This window comes from Enoplosus armatus, chromosome 15, assembly GCF_043641665.1.
Source record: "Enoplosus armatus isolate fEnoArm2 chromosome 15, fEnoArm2.hap1, whole genome shotgun sequence".
In the NCBI taxonomy this organism is placed as follows: Eukaryota; Metazoa; Chordata; class Actinopteri; order Centrarchiformes; family Enoplosidae; genus Enoplosus; species Enoplosus armatus.
This window is the reverse complement of record NC_092194.1, coordinates 17221891-17238906: the sequence shown is the minus strand read 5'-3', so window position 1 is coordinate 17238906 and position 17016 is coordinate 17221891. Positions and strand designations below refer to the sequence as shown.

Below are 17016 nucleotides of genomic sequence, written 5' to 3'. Positions count from 1 at the left end.
TTTAACTGAGTCCATTTTCACTCAAAATAAACCACAACCATTTATTTCACAACTGTTTATTTATTCAAAACTCAAAAGATGAGTGTTCTGTAGATGTTTTCATGGTCAATGAATGCAAGTTCCAGAGCAGACAACAGCCAGTTTGCAAAGTAAAAGTAGCTGGGGAAGGACAAGGAGACTTCCTTGGTTTAGCTGGATGAAGTCAACTGGTCACAGATCTCTTTATACTGACTTTCTTCCAAACTGTAACTCATACACCCTGGGCAACCCTTAACAGCAAATGGAAAGTGTAAACACAGTATGATTAGCAGGAAAACCCTGATAAACGCTGTTATGTGTCTGTATTAATTCAGTGTCAGGCTCCCTTATATTTTAGAATAAAACACTAGAACTGCTACAATCTATAACCATGTTGTCAGTCTGCAGGTGGCTTTCCACCTCTAAATTTTTAACTTATAGGCTTCTGCATGTCGGCCTAAAAGATACAACGGCAATTAATCAGGATCGTGCGACATCAGACGAAATCTCCACACAAATTACATTTACAAAATATCAGTCATTCACAGTGTGTAACATTCTCATGCTCAGATATGATGCTGATCAATAATGAATAATCGCAGAGCACAGATCATATGCCTTGAGTCATTACACCATCTCCTTCAGCGTTTCTACATGCCACGAACCCACCATAACAGAAACGAAATGCTTGATGCTGACTCAAGCACAAACCATAACTGAAATTACACACATGGCCTCAGCTTTCAACTCATGTACAGTAGGTTTTGCACCAATTTTGCTACAGAAAGTTAATCTAAATGAAATATAAGTTAAATAAATAAGAAATTGTTATTAAAAAGTCACTTTTGTTACAGTTTTAGTAGCTCTGGGAGTGTTCGGATGGCACATTGGAGCAGCATTGTTCTGTATCACAGCGCACCAAAGGCAAATAAATAACTCCATAATGCGCAAAGTCGTTCTCTTAGAAATCACAATGTCGGTAATATTTACAGACTTAAAATTCACTGTTTGCCATAACAACCTCCATGCCAGGCTCGGCTCAATTTTCTGCGTTACTCATGCTGAAATAACTGGGATATGTCGTACATTACTGTTATTGTTGCTGTGTAAGTGGAGGCAGGGAGGAGCAGCAAATGATGATGCAGAGTAGTTGTATATAGTATGTAGACGGCCAGAGGGTGGATGGGGGGAGGTTACGAACAGATATACACATGAGAAAGAAAGGAAAAGACAGACAGAGAGCAAGGATAATGGTGGGTATTTATAGAGCGTGCAGAGAGAGTAGAAAACAAATGAGGGCAAAAAGAAAAGGAAAGGGAAGATGGAGATGTTAGGAGGGAGGAAGATGAAGGGTTCAGTATTCGTCCTGGTCCAGGTGAGCTTGTTCATCGAGGTCCTCATCCTCTGGAGGCGCAAAGCCTTCCTGAAAAACAGGAAAAAAAAGAGATATTATTCAGGTTTTCTGCTCTATCTATATTTTCTGTTAACCCTCAAATTTTCCTGATCAAATAAGACATCCAAACAGATAAACAACGTCCTCTACATAGAGAGCCGGAGTCCTGACGTCACGTCCGGGCTAGCCTCTGTTCCACTAGCTTCTGTAACTCATGGCAATCTCTCATTGAGCATTTGTTTTATCTTTCTGAAAAAATAAACGTGTTCTTGGAGTTTACTGTCCATATACTGAGACATATTCACCAACACAATGTTCTAAATCTATTTTTTTCTACTTTCTTGCTGTAATCGCTGCTGTCTAAAAACTTCAGCCCTCTCTGTCCTGCTCGGTGCCATTTTTTTAACGCGGTATCCAGTTCTCCTTAATACCTCCATGGTCCTGCTGTTATCACAGACATGTCTGAACTTGCCACGGCCCTTTGACTCGTAAGTAGAGCCGTGACATTTAACCTGCGATTGTCTAGGAAATGGTCTTTGTTAAAGGCGTCTAAAAAGAAATATTGTTGTGTAAATATTGTGTATGTTGAATTGTATCCATGTTGAGTATGGTTATGTTCCAAGGCTGGATTTCTAGTAATTTGCGTTATTACAAATGTCAATGGGATTTTGAATGAGGTTTACTTTTACTTTACTTTACTCACTTGGACTCACTACAGTAATGCACTCTGAGTAAAGAACATCCAGGTTGAAATGGAGCAGCACAGCCTGTGTTGTTGTTGATAATTGATAGATACCTCTGTTGCGTAGAGAATGTTGATTATCCTGCTGAGGACGGGGTTGTTTTCACTCTCGTGTTCCTGGCAGATCAGCTCAATGTCCCGTAGTTTGCTGAAGTAGAAGTCTCTCTCCTTCTCTAGTCCGTCTACAGTCAACTTCAACTCCATCAGCTTAGACAGGAAAGAAAAAAATATGTTTACGCTGGCAGTCTCCAAAAACGATTCTGAACCATGCAGTCAGAAAAAAAGAGACCACAGCTGTTTTTGGTAGTGATGCCGTACTCAGCCCAGAAAAATATATGATCAAGGACCATTTATTTTTATTTTGTTTGGCTTTTTTCACTATTTTGAAACATGTAACAGTGAATGAGACATGCAAATGTACCTGTTGATTTAGCTCCATGATCTCGGCGTCACTGCCCCCGTTTCTAGACAAAGACGGATTCTTCCTCATAGCCGGAGTGTTGTGTTGGACCCGCTGTGGTGTTGGCATGTTTTTGGGAACGGTTGGAGATGTCCTCTGTGGTCCTGCAGTGGTCAGAGATTATCAGAGATGTTTGTCATTTGAATTCAAATGGATTTACTGCATTTATATTGGCTTTGAAGCAATTGTGGCGATGGATATAGCACATTATAGAGAGCTGATGCTATCAGCTTATAGCATAATGTTGTGCCTTTGATATGCCATTTTTGTGAAAGGATTTCAAATTGTTTTCAACACAACTGCTGTAAAATACACAAATTTGGACTGCCAGATTTAAGCCAAATTATGAATAAAAACTTTAAAATGATTGTATGTCACACTTACTTGAGTCAAAAAACCTAAACCTGTTTCCTGCCAAACCTCTATAAGTGCTTCAGCAGGTGTTTTAAATAAACTCAAAGTCAAAACATGCCAACGCGCATTATCACAGTTTTGAAAATAAATGCCGCCCATTTACAACCACACTGCTTACCAGTGACAAAGTCACAAAGCAGGCTCATGTCACACTACAAGTCAGATTAGATTGCTCGCCATGATTTTCAAGCAAAAAGCTTTCACAGAGACATAGCAAGGCTGCTCAGGCTGACGTTACTCTTGTTAGTAAAATGAGACAAACTTTCTTCTTCATCAGTCCAGTTTTCAGGGAGAGATGGAGCTGCACCAGTGTTGCATCAGCTGCTTGATGCAGGACACTGGAGAAAATAGTTGCATTTGATATGTCTGTCGGTCTCCTGGCGTCGCCGATCATGATCAATTCGAATTGGGAAAGCAAATTACAATGGGAGTTGCATGTTGGGGATTTTCAACCCCACTCAAGCTGCATCGCACCAGTCACTGCGGTGACGACTACAATCCCACCAGTGACTCAGTCATACCTACACAGTGTCATGTTGCTTGTGAATGCTGGGCAGTGAGATGGATCTAAGAAGACAGCAGTCATTCTGTGAATCGTGCTGCTCACACCACTCGCTTGCAAGGAGCGCTTTTGAGCCATCCAAAGCTCAGGAAGGCCGTGCAGCAAAGGCAGAACTGTTTGGTTTACCTGGGTTTCTCTTTGGTTTGTGGATAAAGTGATCACCTGGGTTGGGGGCAGGGGCCACGTCCTGCCCCTGTCTGGCTAGTAAAGGGTCATACTCCTTCCCGTCGTAGTTGGCGTCGAAGAACTTCTTGAACCACTGCACGAATTCAAAGTTGTCCTGGAACTTCCCTTTTACAAGCTTTTCTACAGGAATAATCTGGAGGATGGAAACAGGAAATGCTTGAATAGCTCCATGTGATACAATATGCATCTTCTGCTGCTGTTATATGATGAGGAGCAGGAAAATATAACAATAATAAATCCTCTTAAATATGATAATATCATCATGATAATATGATAAAAGCATTCTGACTTTGTCAACGCTCATCCTTTTAAAAGCTGCCTGAAGAACTTTGAAGTTGTGTATAGATTCATGCTCCAGCTTGGCTTGAAATTTGACCTTCTTCAGAAGGATGCAACCTGGAAACAGCATGTCCATGAACTGGCAATATGCCGCTCCTGGAAAACACAAAGACGCAACAGTTTGTTTTTGTTGTCTTGTTCTGATTTATTTATTAAACAGTATTGAATTGACACTTTAGCCTTACCTGAACAGAGCTGTTCAATCTTAGTGTAGGTGAGATGCAAAGAATCGTTGACCCATGCCAGCATGTCATGTCGGCTGAGGTTGTCAATGGACACAGATGTGGCGTACACATTCACTGCCATCCCCTGCAGGAGAACAAGCAACATAAGAAGAGAGAAACAGGCATTCAGTTGGACATTGTTGTTTTTCTGTTCGCTGAATCTCAAAAACTTTCAATGGAATTTGGTTGTAAGTTACATCACAGGCCAAAGAACAACATGCTTCAACCAAATCATAATATTTCAAATTGATTACTTCATCTGTCTATCATTGGCCACTGTGTGTAAATAGATACACTGACTGCTCTTATCATAATGAAGTGGGGCTGGTCTGTTTGGAGATCTTTCATAATATCCTACCACGCTCTACTAAACCAGGCTGCCCACCTTTCCCCCGACCTACCAGACATCTTGGACTTAGAACAATGCAGAAGTGACACTGTGATGAGCTGGAACAACTTCATTTTTGCTTAAAGAATTAATCCATAACCAAAATAGTCGCTGGTTAATTTTCTGTTGATTGATCAACTAATTGCTTCAGCTCTAGACGTATTCATGGACCTACTTTATTGAACTAACTTCGGTTAACCCATTTTTGATCTAATAGTCCTGGATCTCTGATGCAGGATGTACTCCAGTAGTATTAAACGTTACAAATATCTGTCAATATGTTGTAATTGTAATTTTCCCAACTGCACCCCCAGCCATTTTTCCTTATGTCCTAGGGTTTTAAGGGGTAGTTTTTCAGATTAGAGATCTTGGGCAGAGTCAGGAACCGTTGCAGTTGTGGGCCCAGTGAAGCCTACTGAGACTGGAGCCACTGGCCTTTGGGAACTGCACTTTATTTCTGACTGTAAACACAGCGCCTGAGAGGCGTCCTTAGTTTCAGTTTTAATCTACAGATGTGTTGTGAGCATAATCCTCCCTAGATTAAACAGAAATATCCTGATGTTTGTGAGCAGCTTTACACATCTGGCAGCTCCAGCCCTCTCTCTGTGCTCACTTTGCTCGCCTGCTGAAAACCTTACAGCGGTGTCATGTCAAAATGGGCCCGTAACGTTGACACCTTGGATCATCCCCCCGCAGTAAAAATGCACATTAACACGAGCAGGACATAAACTGTGAAATGACGGTTGTTGTAAGGTCACACACCGCTCTGTGTCTGCGGGTGACAACCGGGGATTACAGTCTGTCACCAGATTTCACACTAATAACAACTGGATCACGTTTACCTGCAGTGTAGGCAGTGATTTCTGGTGATAACGCCAATGTTATTGTGAATGCACCCTCAGCAGCGTGCATTACACCGGCAGTCTCCCGTGGGGCTTGGCTAGCCTACAATTACATGATTATAACTTACAACCAACATTAAAACCGTTAATAAGACAAAACCACGCACGTTCAGCTACATTCACGTGCACGGACACGGCAGTGGGTGTCATTCCTAATAACTATGGATTATTGTATCGACAACGGCGCACCAAAGGGAAGTCAATCTATTCTCCTAAAATGTGCCGGGCCTTTGAAAAAGCTCCGATAATGACTGCAGCAAAACCCCGAAGTCTAGCAAGAGCAAATGGGCGAGGGGGTTGGGGGGGGTTGGGGGGGGGGGGGGGGTGACATTTCAAGCCCGAGCTGAGAACAATAAATGTGCCCGTTTGCTGGGGTGCCTTTTTGGTTAAAAACCCGCAACGCTGGTGCTGCTCTGCTAGCGGCCCCCTCTACAGGCCTCCCAGAATACCTCAGGAGTGTCAGGCGCACGGCGAAATATCCCCACAGCACGGGAATAAAACACGACTCCCCCGCAAACACGTCCACCCGCACAAAAAGGAGAAACAAGCAAAACACAGTCGTCACTATACTATACCGGACTCACTGTATTCAGGAGTGTCTGTGTTGTTATCACGCTGCTGGTATTCCTTCTGTCAGTGCCCGTTGCTGTCGTCGTTGTCAGACCCTGCGCGGTGCAGTGCTTAGTAACGGGCCGCCCTGTCTGGGGCTGCAACAATCCAGCTCCAACCGCGCATGCGCCCGACTCCATGCTGTTAAAGGTTCATTATAAATAGGACTTTGGCCCGTTCCAGCTAAGAGACACATGATGTGTGTGGTGGGATTTTTAGGCCTGCGAGTGACTGAGGCTTTAGAGAGGCCAGACTACACTGAAATGCCTTCTGTTAATGTTTTATCCGCTGCTGGGTGAGAAATGTCAGCAACAGCGGTGGAAGGAGTGTTCAGACGCTAATACAGCAGTTAGGGATGGAGCTAACTGTTATCTTCGTTATCAGTTAATCTGGTGATTATCTTCTCAGTTAATCAGGTAATTGTTTGGTCTAAGGTGTCACAAAATTAAATTAAAACCGAATGTGGTGTTTTCAAATGTCATGTTTTTTGTCCAACCAACAGTCCAAAACACAGATATATGTAATTTACAATAATGTAAAACGCAGAAAAGCAGAAAATCCTCATATTGGACAAGCTGAACCCAGAGAACAAGGGGGAGCTTATGCTTGAAAAATGATTTAAACGATACAAATAGTTGCTGTTTATTTTTCTGTTGATTGACTAATCGATTAATTGACTAATTGTTTCAGCTCAATGTAAAAATAGTCCATTACAAGTAAAAGTACAGAAGTATTATCAGCAAAATGTACTGTAAAAGTAAAAATGCTCGTTCTGCAAGAATGTGTCTCCTTTGAGTGATATATTATGATATCATACACTGAGGTTGTTTCGTCTAGTGGTTCCCAGCCGAGGGGTCTGGCCCCCTCCTGAGGGTCAAAGATAAATATGAGAGGATTAAATGAGTAGGAAAGAAGAAAGGATATGTACTGCTACACAAATGTTGCTCTTTAGGTGAAATATCTACATAAAACTTCTACATCTGAGGACATATAGAGGGAAAATCAGTTATTGGTGATGCTGCTAACAACTCATAGACATCTGAAAAGTGGCAAGGGACCCCAACCAGACACTTCAGTGCTTTTTTGGTAGGTCACAAGCCAAAAAGGCTGGGAACCACAGCTTTAAAAGCAACTAGCTGCCAGACGTGGAGTAAAAAGTACGGTATTTCCCTCTGAAATAAAGACAAAGCAGCATAAAATGGAAGTACTAGAGTAAAGTAAAGTACAAGTGCAGTACTTGAGTAAGTGTAACTTTCCACCATGGGACAGCAATCAGATACAGGATTCAGTTGGAGATTTCATTGTGGTTTATTTGCACTCAAATCATGTGATAAAGAGCTGCAAGACAAAATAAGAGATAAAAGGAATCCAATGTGACGACACATTGTTCAGCACCAGTGTACGTTTGGGAGAGGGAAGACACAACAAGATTCTCTGGAGTGTCTAAAGATCAAAAGTGAAATCTGTTCAAAAACTAACAAACAATGATGTAGCATGATGATCTTCTGAACACATCTGGGTCTAAACATGATCAAAATCTTGTGTGCATCCCTGCTTACACTGCAGTGTTGACAAAAATACGACAAAATCAATTACTAAGACAATTATTCACAAGAAACATATTGTAACTAAAACAAAACAATAAAAATACAGTAGTAGTATCAGTGCTTTTCTGTAGTTGCTAAACAATCATGCCTTCCAGTTATGATGCTGAGCTTTCACTGACACAGTATGAAGGCATCAGATCCCCTGAAGAAATGGCATTAATAGACAATAAACATGTCTGCTGTTAAATGCCTACAGAGGACCGCTTCACCTTCACTGTGTGCTTCACAGTGATGTGTTACATCGGAAGCGTCAGTCAGAGGAACATTTTAAAACCCTGCAGACCAGAACGCATCAAAAGCAGAAAAAAAGTGCTCCCCCTAAAAGAAACGACAGCGATCAGCATGTCAGGATCCGCAATGGCAGTTTGGGACGATGTGTTTGTGAGTGTTTGTCAGTGTTCTCAGGTGAGAAAAAGGCAGTTTGGGTGAGAATTTTTGCTCTCTGTGGAAAATGGATACGATCACAAAGAATGCTGCGTAACATGAGTAATATCAGTGCTTATTACAGAAGTCCTAACTCTGCTACCATGCACAGAACACACAGCATGGGTTCATTCACATTTGGTGGGGGGTGGAACAGAAGTCTATTCTGCTATAAGGCTGTAAACATGATCTGAAATGCTAATATGACAATGATGAACTACTGAAATAACTCTAACACAGTAGCATCAACGGAAAATAGCACAAATAACGCAATATAAAAAATAAATAAACAAACACATTGAAAACGTTAGCTTGCTTTACGATATTTTTCATCAATTGGTCAATTGCAACTGTATTTTTCATAATGTGACATGTTAATGTCATGCCAACACCTTTGTAATAATTCAATTTATTACATTTCGTTCACCATGGCTCGCAGTAAAAAGACATTTGTGATATTTGTGACATTAAATCATGTAAAAAGGCATCTAAATAGTACATGATACAAGTGCAAAATCGTATTTTACAGTGAGGTAACACAATCGCATCATAAAAACCATGACTCACCTTCATATTCCTAAAATTATTAGTAAGATATTTCCCCTAACGTGATCCACCAGCCAAAGTCATTCATTGGCAACTCATTTTTTATTTGTTGCTTATATTTGGTTAACATTTGAATTAAATTTGGTAGCTATAACCACTTAGCAATAGTTTTCCTTGATCCATATTCCAATATAATTACGGCAATGTCATACAGTTTTACGTTTTACAATCCTAAGTAACTGTGCTGAGTTCCAAATAAAAACATTACCCCACACATATTCTAAGCTTCCAGAGAGAAAATCGAGTCATCTTGCTTGGCCATATGTTTCCCTCAGGTATCATTCCTCCGCTTCATGTAGTGGCCATCTGATTGGTTACCAGATCCCGCTGGATCTCCCCCCAGGAGGAGCGAGGATCCTGGCCGAGGATCTCTTTGGAATGTTGTCATCGATCTGGGCACCTGGAGCAGCAGGGAACGTGACCATGGAACATAAGGAACTAGTGTTTCCAGGCAGATTTAAGCAATGTAAACCTCAAGATCAAAGCAATTCTTCTCATTCCCTTAAAAATCTCAGTAACTATTCCTCATTGGTCTAAAAGGGTACTAGGGGGAGTACTCTGGTGGCCTAGGGGTTAAGGGGCCAACTGTAACCACAGACCTTTGTTGCATGCCATTCCCCATCTCTCCCCTCATTTCCTGTTAAATCTCTCTTAATTAAGACTTAAATATTCCCCAAAAATAGTTGATAAAAAAGTGTACCAGGTAACTCCTGGGTCTGAATATGTACAAATGTGAATAATATAAGTGAAAAAGAGGGTCGTGGAAGCCTTGGTTTGGCAAAGCAATTTGTAATATTCTTTTGAAAAGTGCTATAAATGTATGAATCTGTCATATGAAAAGTTTAAAGTACTGTGTAAACTAAATTTCATCTTCCACAACTGATGCAGGCATCTACTTAGCCAACCATAGACAAGTATGGGGTGAACAAGACCACTGTCCCTCCAGATTTCTTTCAATATGGCGCCCCCATCAGGTCAATTAGTGTAACTTTTAAAGTCCAGTTTACTCCAGTTACCATTGTATGGGAGATCACAGCCTAATAAAATACTTCCTCATACACTCATAGTGTCATTATATGAAAGAAAAATAGACGATTTCACTGATATCTGAATTAATCTGTTGATTCTTACCAGACAGGCTGAAGCCGGACTCGTGGAGGTCCCTCTGGCCCCCGTGCCGGGTGGAGGGGCGCGTCGGAGTGTCCACATCTGAAGCCCCAAAGTCCCTCTTTCCTGAGTTGACCAACGCAACGACTTCACCTGTGTAGGGCTCTCGTTCAACAGCTTTCACGGCCTGGCACTGGTAGGTCAACACACATACACACATATATTACATCCACAAAGGAATACAATCAGGTTAATGAACATGTTAAAGCAAAAAACTCAAGTAGAGGTACTGTTACTCCATTAAAATATGTCCAAAAAACGTCGAGACCTTCTTATGTGAAAGACCAAAATTAGCTCTTTTGACAACTCCTCTCCATAGCAGCTTAGTTACATCCAACTTATGGTGAGCCTCTCTATGTCAATACCTTTTCCCTCTGAACCATCTTCTTATAAAGGTAATCTGGGAAGGTTCTCAGGGGGCAAAACTTTCCAGAGCCCTCAGCACAAGTGAATATGCCATTTTCATAAACCAGACGGCCACGGCTGATGGTGACCAGGGGTACACCATGGCAACGGAGACCTTCATACAGGTTAACATCTCCCCCCTGGACCTGGTTATCCACAGAAATAGTCCTGCAGACAGAGATGGAAAGACAAAGATGACCCAGTGACTCCAGATAAAAGCTGCAGCGAGACAAGCTGGTCGATGAATGGATGGATCGAGTTTCATACTTGGATCCCTCGGGGTCCCAGACCACCACATCAGCATCTGCTCCTGGGATGATCCTCCCTTTCCTGGGGTAGAGGTTGTAGATCTTGGCTGCGTTTGAGCTTGTGACTGCTACAAAGCGATTCTCATCCATTTTACCTCCAATCTGTGAATTATAACACCGACACAATTTAAAATATGTAACCTAAACAATGGACTTAAAATCATACACAGCATCTGACTGAATCAACTGATGCACTAAAAGCAGGAGCAGATGTTTTTCTTTTTTTTTTTTTTTTTTAAGTCTCTACTGTGTTTTATTTAAAAAAAAAGCTCAAATCGAAAAGTCCTATTTGTGGAAGTTCTCAGACAGCCAGACGGGAACAAAAGAGTCACACATACCACTCCTTTCTCCCAGATAACGCTCATGCGATCCTGAACGCCAGGAAGCCCATGGGGGATCTTTGTGAAGTCATCCTTGCCCATGGCTCTCTGTTTGATGGTGAATGGACGGTGGTCTGACCCCACAACATTCAGAGTGTCACTGCGGCCGAACAGAGCGAGATGCAGAGTCACATTTATTACTGCAGCAGTGGAAGAAACCAGAACCACACTGACCTCATGTTACATTTAATGTGAGATTTTATTGCGTTTTCCTCACTTTCCCAGCAGGCTCATCAAGAAATTGGGAGTATTGGGGTCCAGGCGGAGAGGAGGCACAGTAACGTGGGCAGCAGCGTGGGCCCAGTCCTGATGGTAGTACTGCATGCCGTTCAGCACAGCGTGGGCTGTGGTTGTTTCACCATGGACCACCTTACCTGTGGTCAGACAGTACAATATAGAAGTATCAATGATAGTGAAGAGTGTTGTAAGAAAAGGGGCAGAGATTAAGCGAGCAAGAGATTAAAAGATTAAGCAAGAAAACCACATGACTCCTCCAAAAAAGGATGAGTTTCACTCTGAAACACCAGAAAATCAGTGAAACGCAAAAAAATATATGGAGGCCCAGCATGAAATCGTCTATTAAATACAAAAAAAAGTTGGTTGGTATTTTACTTGCAGTCATAAGGATCTTCAGGAGGTAGATCTCACCTTTATACAAACATTTAAACATATCTCCAAAATACAGAGAGAGAAATTAAATATTGATCCGAAAATTAAGTATACTTGACATTTGCTGTGAAGCTTTCTCCCAAAAAAGCTGAATATTCGGGCTATTCCAAAATATGTGGACATGTTCCACCACCAGTGCTGCTCCACACTCCCCACAGCAAGAGTACTGGGTCTCAGTTAATTTGGCTTTCAGAGGTTATAAAGATGGTAATAAAAAAACAAATTGTTCATCAAAAATCTCTCCAGGTCAGTGAATTTAATGGAGGTACTATACACTGAGTTTCCGTGGAATCCATGGAAGTCGTATCTCTTCTTCAAAATGTTATCATTTTCAGAAGTAAATCTCCTGTAATTTAATAAAAGTGTAATTTTTTTTGTAGGCATTGCATTTTTGAATTAATAATATTTAATAATATAAAATAATATAATATAAAATTCCCAACATAATAATGGTACATGTAAGAGAAAACAGGCCTTACCCTGCATCTTGGCTGTAGCCACTACATCTCCCGCAGCCATGCTGGACACGTTGACAAGATAGATCGGGCAATGGGCCTAACAGAAAACACACAAGGTACAGCATGTAATATAGAAAAACTGATCTTGTCTTTTCACTGTTACATATTTCTTTATTTGTGCTGGACAGATCTCACTCACCCTGTTGCTGATGGTAATTGCCCTGTGGGTCGCCTCTGCTTCCAACTATAAAGAAACAGAAGACTGTGACAAGCGTCTGGAAATAATAAAAGTAATTGTATTTTAGCTTGACATACAGTAACCAGGATAATCCTGATTATCATACCTCTTCAGGCCTGCTAATTTCAATCCCCTCTGGGCCACTGATGCCCAGGTCCAGTGCTTCTTTTGCACCCTGGGAAGAGGCAAGAGAATACCGTGAATTATGTACATAACAAATTAGTACAAAATCCATTTGGAAAAACATAACAGAATGAAATGATCAATAAAATTACAGGGAAAGTCCATTAACACCAGCATTTATGATCATTGTGTATAAGACAATAGACATACAAGACAGAAATATGAATGAGATGGTAGTGAAATGACTCTCCCACACCTCTGCCACCAGTTCCCCGTTCTCAGCATGGACTCTTGCTATAGCGCCGATGTCCTTACAGTGCTGCAGAGCCTGGAAGAGCTCGCTGTCCCTCAGCATGAACATGTCCTTATAGGCCATGAACATCTGAAAGGAATTCACTCCTTTCTCTCTCACCAGCTTCTCCATCTCAGCTTGCACCTGCAGGAAGGGAAAGTGTAGACGAAGGTCTGAATGAAGGAACGCTGCAATTGGTGTACTTTTATTTTGTGTCCATGTTGTTATTTTGTGGTATATTTCTTTTATTCGTGTGGATCTAAATGAGTCTAAAACATCAAGTGCAAACATCAGGTTTTTGAAACAAACAGCCATTTTGAACCAACAATTACACAATGCAGTCAGAAATTCAGCTAGCTTAGCTTTGTCCTGGAATAAAAAAAGAATCCCTCTTGTTTTTGTATTTGTCTTGTTCTCAGTCATCACCATGTCTCCACCAACACATATAAGGAGCTGAAAGAAATATCTAAGTCTCTGGAGGTTGTCAAAAAGCATTCTGGGAATTGTAGGAGATACAGCAGAAGTAAGAAACAATCTTTTCAATTCTTATCAATACAGGCTGCTAACAGTTTGGCTAAATGTTGATTCCCCCCCCCATACAAATACATGATTACATGAGGAGAAATATGATCATGTGAACAGGGAAGCACAGTGTTGGAGTACCTTGGGTCCCCACCAAGTAACGCCCACGTGCAAAGCGTAGTCGCAGCAGGCTTTGGAGTCCGCAGAGCTGCGGCACTTCTCGTAGGCTTCCAGCAAAGACTCATTCTTCTCTGGCAGAATGTGTCCGATCACCATTGTTGTACCGCCTGCAAGAGCAGCCTAGAAGAAATGCAAACAATAGCTCTCAAGTCACTTAAAATGTTGGATGTAGTTCTGCAATTAAATATGCAAAACTATTGTGTTGTATTGTTTACTATGTTTTTTGAGTGCCACTCATTTGTGGTAATAAATACCATTTTGCTTTCGGGTCTTTCAGTGTGTAAACTCTATCGTCATGATTTTTCTTGTGTTTTTTATCAGTTGCCATGAAAGACTAAAATTAAATGAGGTTGACTAAAATGGGCAACCTCAAATGAACTGAAATGAACATTAAACTGAGGCATTAAACGACGTTAAAGCAGAAGATATTGATTTATTAAGCCCATAAATACTGTAATCCACTAATCAACACAGCTCCTGCTCTAAGCATAAAAGTAAAAGCTTCAATTGCCATTAATGGTTTTCTTTATGATTATTTGCAGATGACTGCTAAGGGAAATATAAATCCTTTAGTAGTTAAAGCACAGGATTGACTGCCCTGCTCAGTATAATCAAGAGGCCTTTAAAGCAATAACTGTACAATTTCTTTTAAGTATCAGCACTTCTTACTTTTTATCCTCCAAAAACAGACTTAAGTTTTAAACCCAAACTACGGTAAATCTTAATAACCCCAACAAGTGAAGACAGAGTGTGTTTTGTGTATGAGTGCATGCTTCACTGAGCATCTGTCAGCTGACCCTAGAGAGTCGAGTGTGCAGTGGGAGGGAGGACGAGGGGGGCGTGGGTCTGAGAACCATTGTCTCCAAGCACAATGGCGTGAGTGAAAAGGCTTTACAGCAGTCTTTGCAGCAGCCCCCTGGTATCCATGGAAACAGATACTGATCTGCATTTGTCTCCGGACTTATTTTGGAGCACGGCGGCAGCAGGAGCAGGCAGGGAGGGGCGAGGGGAGAGAGAAGGAGGGAGGGAAGAGGGGCGAGGAGAGAGAACAGCGGAGAACAGTGTCTGTCACCAGCATCTACCAGCTACTGCCGGTCGGTCTGTCTGTCTGTCTGTCTGTCTGTCTGTCCAGCCACTAAAATCACTGGAACCCAGCGTCCGTCATCTCTCAGCCTCCATCATCTCAAAGTGCTACAGACTGATGAGTCATCATGGTGCCCTGAAGCAGAGTGGGGTATCCCAGTCTCATCAGCAGCCATGATGACTTCATTCCACACATCAGCCTCGCCAGCAGCAAAGTGCCAAATCATCTCTGTGTGATGTTTGTGAGACACAAGACTCTGCCACTTTGTGACACGTCCAGAAATAAAAACACAGTAGGGCTGCAACTAACTATTGTTTCATTATCTATGAATGTGCTGACACTTTTCTTGAATAAAATAATCAATTAATGATTTTGTGTGTAAAATGTCGGAAAGATGCAAGATCACAAGTCACATCTGGTTAGCACTTGTTGTTTCAGCTTGCGGCTTGTTCTTATGTTTAAATGCTTCTTTGCTATTTTATGTGCATGTTTTTAAGTGATTATTGTCGTTCTGCAAGTTTGAAGCAGATCTGAGTCCAAGGTGACGTCTTTAAATATATTGTTTTGTCCATCCAACAGTCCCAAACTCAAAGATATTCAGTTTACTATCATAGAAGAGTAAGAAAGACAGATAATCTGCACATTTCAGAGGCTGAAACCAGAGAACTGTTGCTTAGAAAATGACTTAAACTATGAATCAATTATAAAAATAGTGTCTGATTCATGTTCTGTCCATTGACTAATTGATTAATCAACTAATTGTTTGGGCTCTACCACAAAGATTGATCTAACTACTTAATAAATGACCATCCTTGCGTCACCATCATCTGCCTAGTTTAAATAACTTTAAACATGCTGTTTGAATTCTATCACTCTATTCTAATGCTTTATATATAATTATTTTACTATTGCAGTTTTAGTGTTTACATTATGTCCTAATTTCGTCCTTTTCCTTTGACAGTAAGCAAAGTTGTGTCTAAAATAATCAACGTCTTTCATGCCAAAATATTAAGAAAGCTGCCTCATCTCATCAAAACCAAACCAAAGAAGCGTCTCTGACATCTTAGATAAAATTAGCATCAGTGGAAAGCTTTCATCGATATCTATCTGATAGAAAAAACAACACATTTGTGATCATGAGCAATATCAAAGTCAGGGGGAAACACAAAAGAGTCAAGCTAAATTTAGCACAACTGCACACAATAGTTTGAGTTTCTGAATGTTCATCTGCAGACACATGGTTCTTGTTTCATGCTTTGACTGAAAAACATGCTGTGACAGTTGCTTTTGCTCTTTTCTGCAATTAGGACAATGCCAGTTGCCCTACTTCCAAGCTAAACCCTCCTTTCTTCTTCTTCTTTCTTTGCATTTTCCAGCAGGACGTTACCTTGGTGCCGCTGTAGAAGTCATCTGCCGTGGTCGCGTTCATGAAGCTCTCCTCCAGGTGGACGCTGGTGTCGATGCCCCCGGGGAGGACCAGTTTTCCCGAGGCGTCGATCACTTTGGCTCCACCTGGAATCATCAGCTCCTTCCCCACCTGCTGGATGATGCCGTTCTCGATGTAGACGTCGGCCTCCTGGGTGCAGTCGTCGTTCACCACCTTGCCGCCCTTTATCAGGATCCGCACCATCGCTGAGCTGGAAGACATGGCTATAGCTCTGCAAGGAAAAGAGAGAGAAACATAGATTTACTAACAGGTTTCTTGTCAGGTAATGTGAGCAGCTGCTAAACTTGTGGTAAACTGACTAAATGTTAAACCGCTAAACTACAAAAAGCACAAGAAAAGTTAGAGCTACTGCCACCTTTTCTACAAGAAACTTAAGAACTTTTTTTTACAGTACCTCATTCTTAGGCAGTGTGGTGAATCTAGCAGAGACAAGAATCAGAGATGCTGCCCTGTGGCCAGTTTGTCAGGCTGTGACTGACATCAGCTGCAAGACTACAAGAGTAGGCTGTGTCAGTCACCACATGTGACGTCCCAGCGGACAGTGATGTAGTGGTATATAGAAAGAAGCTGAATCCAGTTGAGGATCACAATAAGCCAGACAACGGTCAATAAGGCCATTATTTTGAAAGGACTAAAGCAGCATAAAGCTACTTACAAAGACCTCAATCAATCCCTCACTGTGAATCTTTCTAGAAAGAATTATAGGGCCTGACAAAATAAGTCGAGTTGGGTTTTCTTTCACAACATGATGCCAAATAGCTTCACTTTAAAATTCTGTACAACAGTGCTTCCCAACCAGTGAGTTCCAAGATAAATCCAAGGGGTCGCCAGATGATTACTGGGTCAGGTTATATTACAAAAACAAATAAT

General features: G+C 41.4%; 2 protein-coding genes across 3 annotated transcripts; both read right to left on the bottom strand.

Moving 5' to 3' along the window:
• Nucleotides 1-1372: 1372 nt before the first annotated feature.
• Nucleotides 1373-4420, bottom strand: mapre3a (microtubule-associated protein, RP/EB family, member 3a). 2 transcript variants are annotated; one of them, XM_070920249.1, is made up of 6 exons: nucleotides 4300-4420; nucleotides 4065-4210; nucleotides 3725-3908; nucleotides 2575-2735; nucleotides 2208-2360; nucleotides 1373-1441 (listed from the first exon to the last, which is right to left on the bottom strand). In XM_070920249.1, exons 1-6 carry the CDS (start codon nucleotides 4418-4420, stop codon nucleotides 1373-1375), a joined length of 834 nt encoding a protein of 277 aa, XP_070776350.1. The 2 variants fall into 2 exon arrangements, with proteins under 2 accessions (XP_070776350.1, XP_070776351.1); XM_070920250.1 differs by having other exon boundaries at nucleotides 2575-2717; nucleotides 3752-3908.
• A 4737-nt stretch (nucleotides 4421-9157) lies between these two features.
• On the bottom strand, nucleotides 9158-16347 carry dpysl5a (dihydropyrimidinase like 5a). The gene is made up of 12 exons (XM_070919811.1): nucleotides 16087-16347; nucleotides 13577-13735; nucleotides 12878-13057; nucleotides 12605-12673; nucleotides 12460-12504; nucleotides 12282-12357; nucleotides 11351-11507; nucleotides 11092-11233; nucleotides 10713-10855; nucleotides 10406-10613; nucleotides 10005-10173; nucleotides 9158-9273 (listed from the first exon to the last, which is right to left on the bottom strand). The coding sequence occupies exons 1-12, from the start codon at nucleotides 16345-16347 to the stop codon at nucleotides 9188-9190; spliced, it is 1695 nt and encodes a 564-aa protein (XP_070775912.1). The 3' UTR covers nucleotides 9158-9187.
• Between the last annotated feature and the right edge of the window lie 669 nt (nucleotides 16348-17016).

Excerpts from the sequence above, each read along its gene's own strand:
- mapre3a (XM_070920249.1), bottom strand. The coding sequence starts at position 4,420 with ATGGCAGTGAATGTGTACGCCACATCTGTGTCCATTGACAACCTCAGC. Across the intron at positions 4,211-4,299 it reads GATTGAACAGCTCTGTTCAG|GAGCGGCATATTGCCAGTTC; the intron begins GTAAGGCTAAAG and ends TGTGTTTTCCAG. Across the intron at positions 3,909-4,064 it reads AAAGGATGAGCGTTGACAAA|ATTATTCCTGTAGAAAAGCT; the intron begins GTCAGAATGCTT and ends TCCATCCTCCAG.
- dpysl5a (XM_070919811.1), bottom strand. The coding sequence starts at position 16,347 with ATGTCTTCCAGCTCAGCGATGGTGCGGATCCTGATAAAGGGCGGCAAG. Across the intron at positions 12,505-12,604 it reads AAATTAGCAGGCCTGAAGAG|TTGGAAGCAGAGGCGACCCA; the intron begins GTATGATAATCA and ends GTTTCTTTATAG. Across the intron at positions 11,234-11,350 it reads TTGATGAGCCTGCTGGGAAA|TGACACTCTGAATGTTGTGG; the intron begins GTGAGGAAAACG and ends GTTCGGCCGCAG.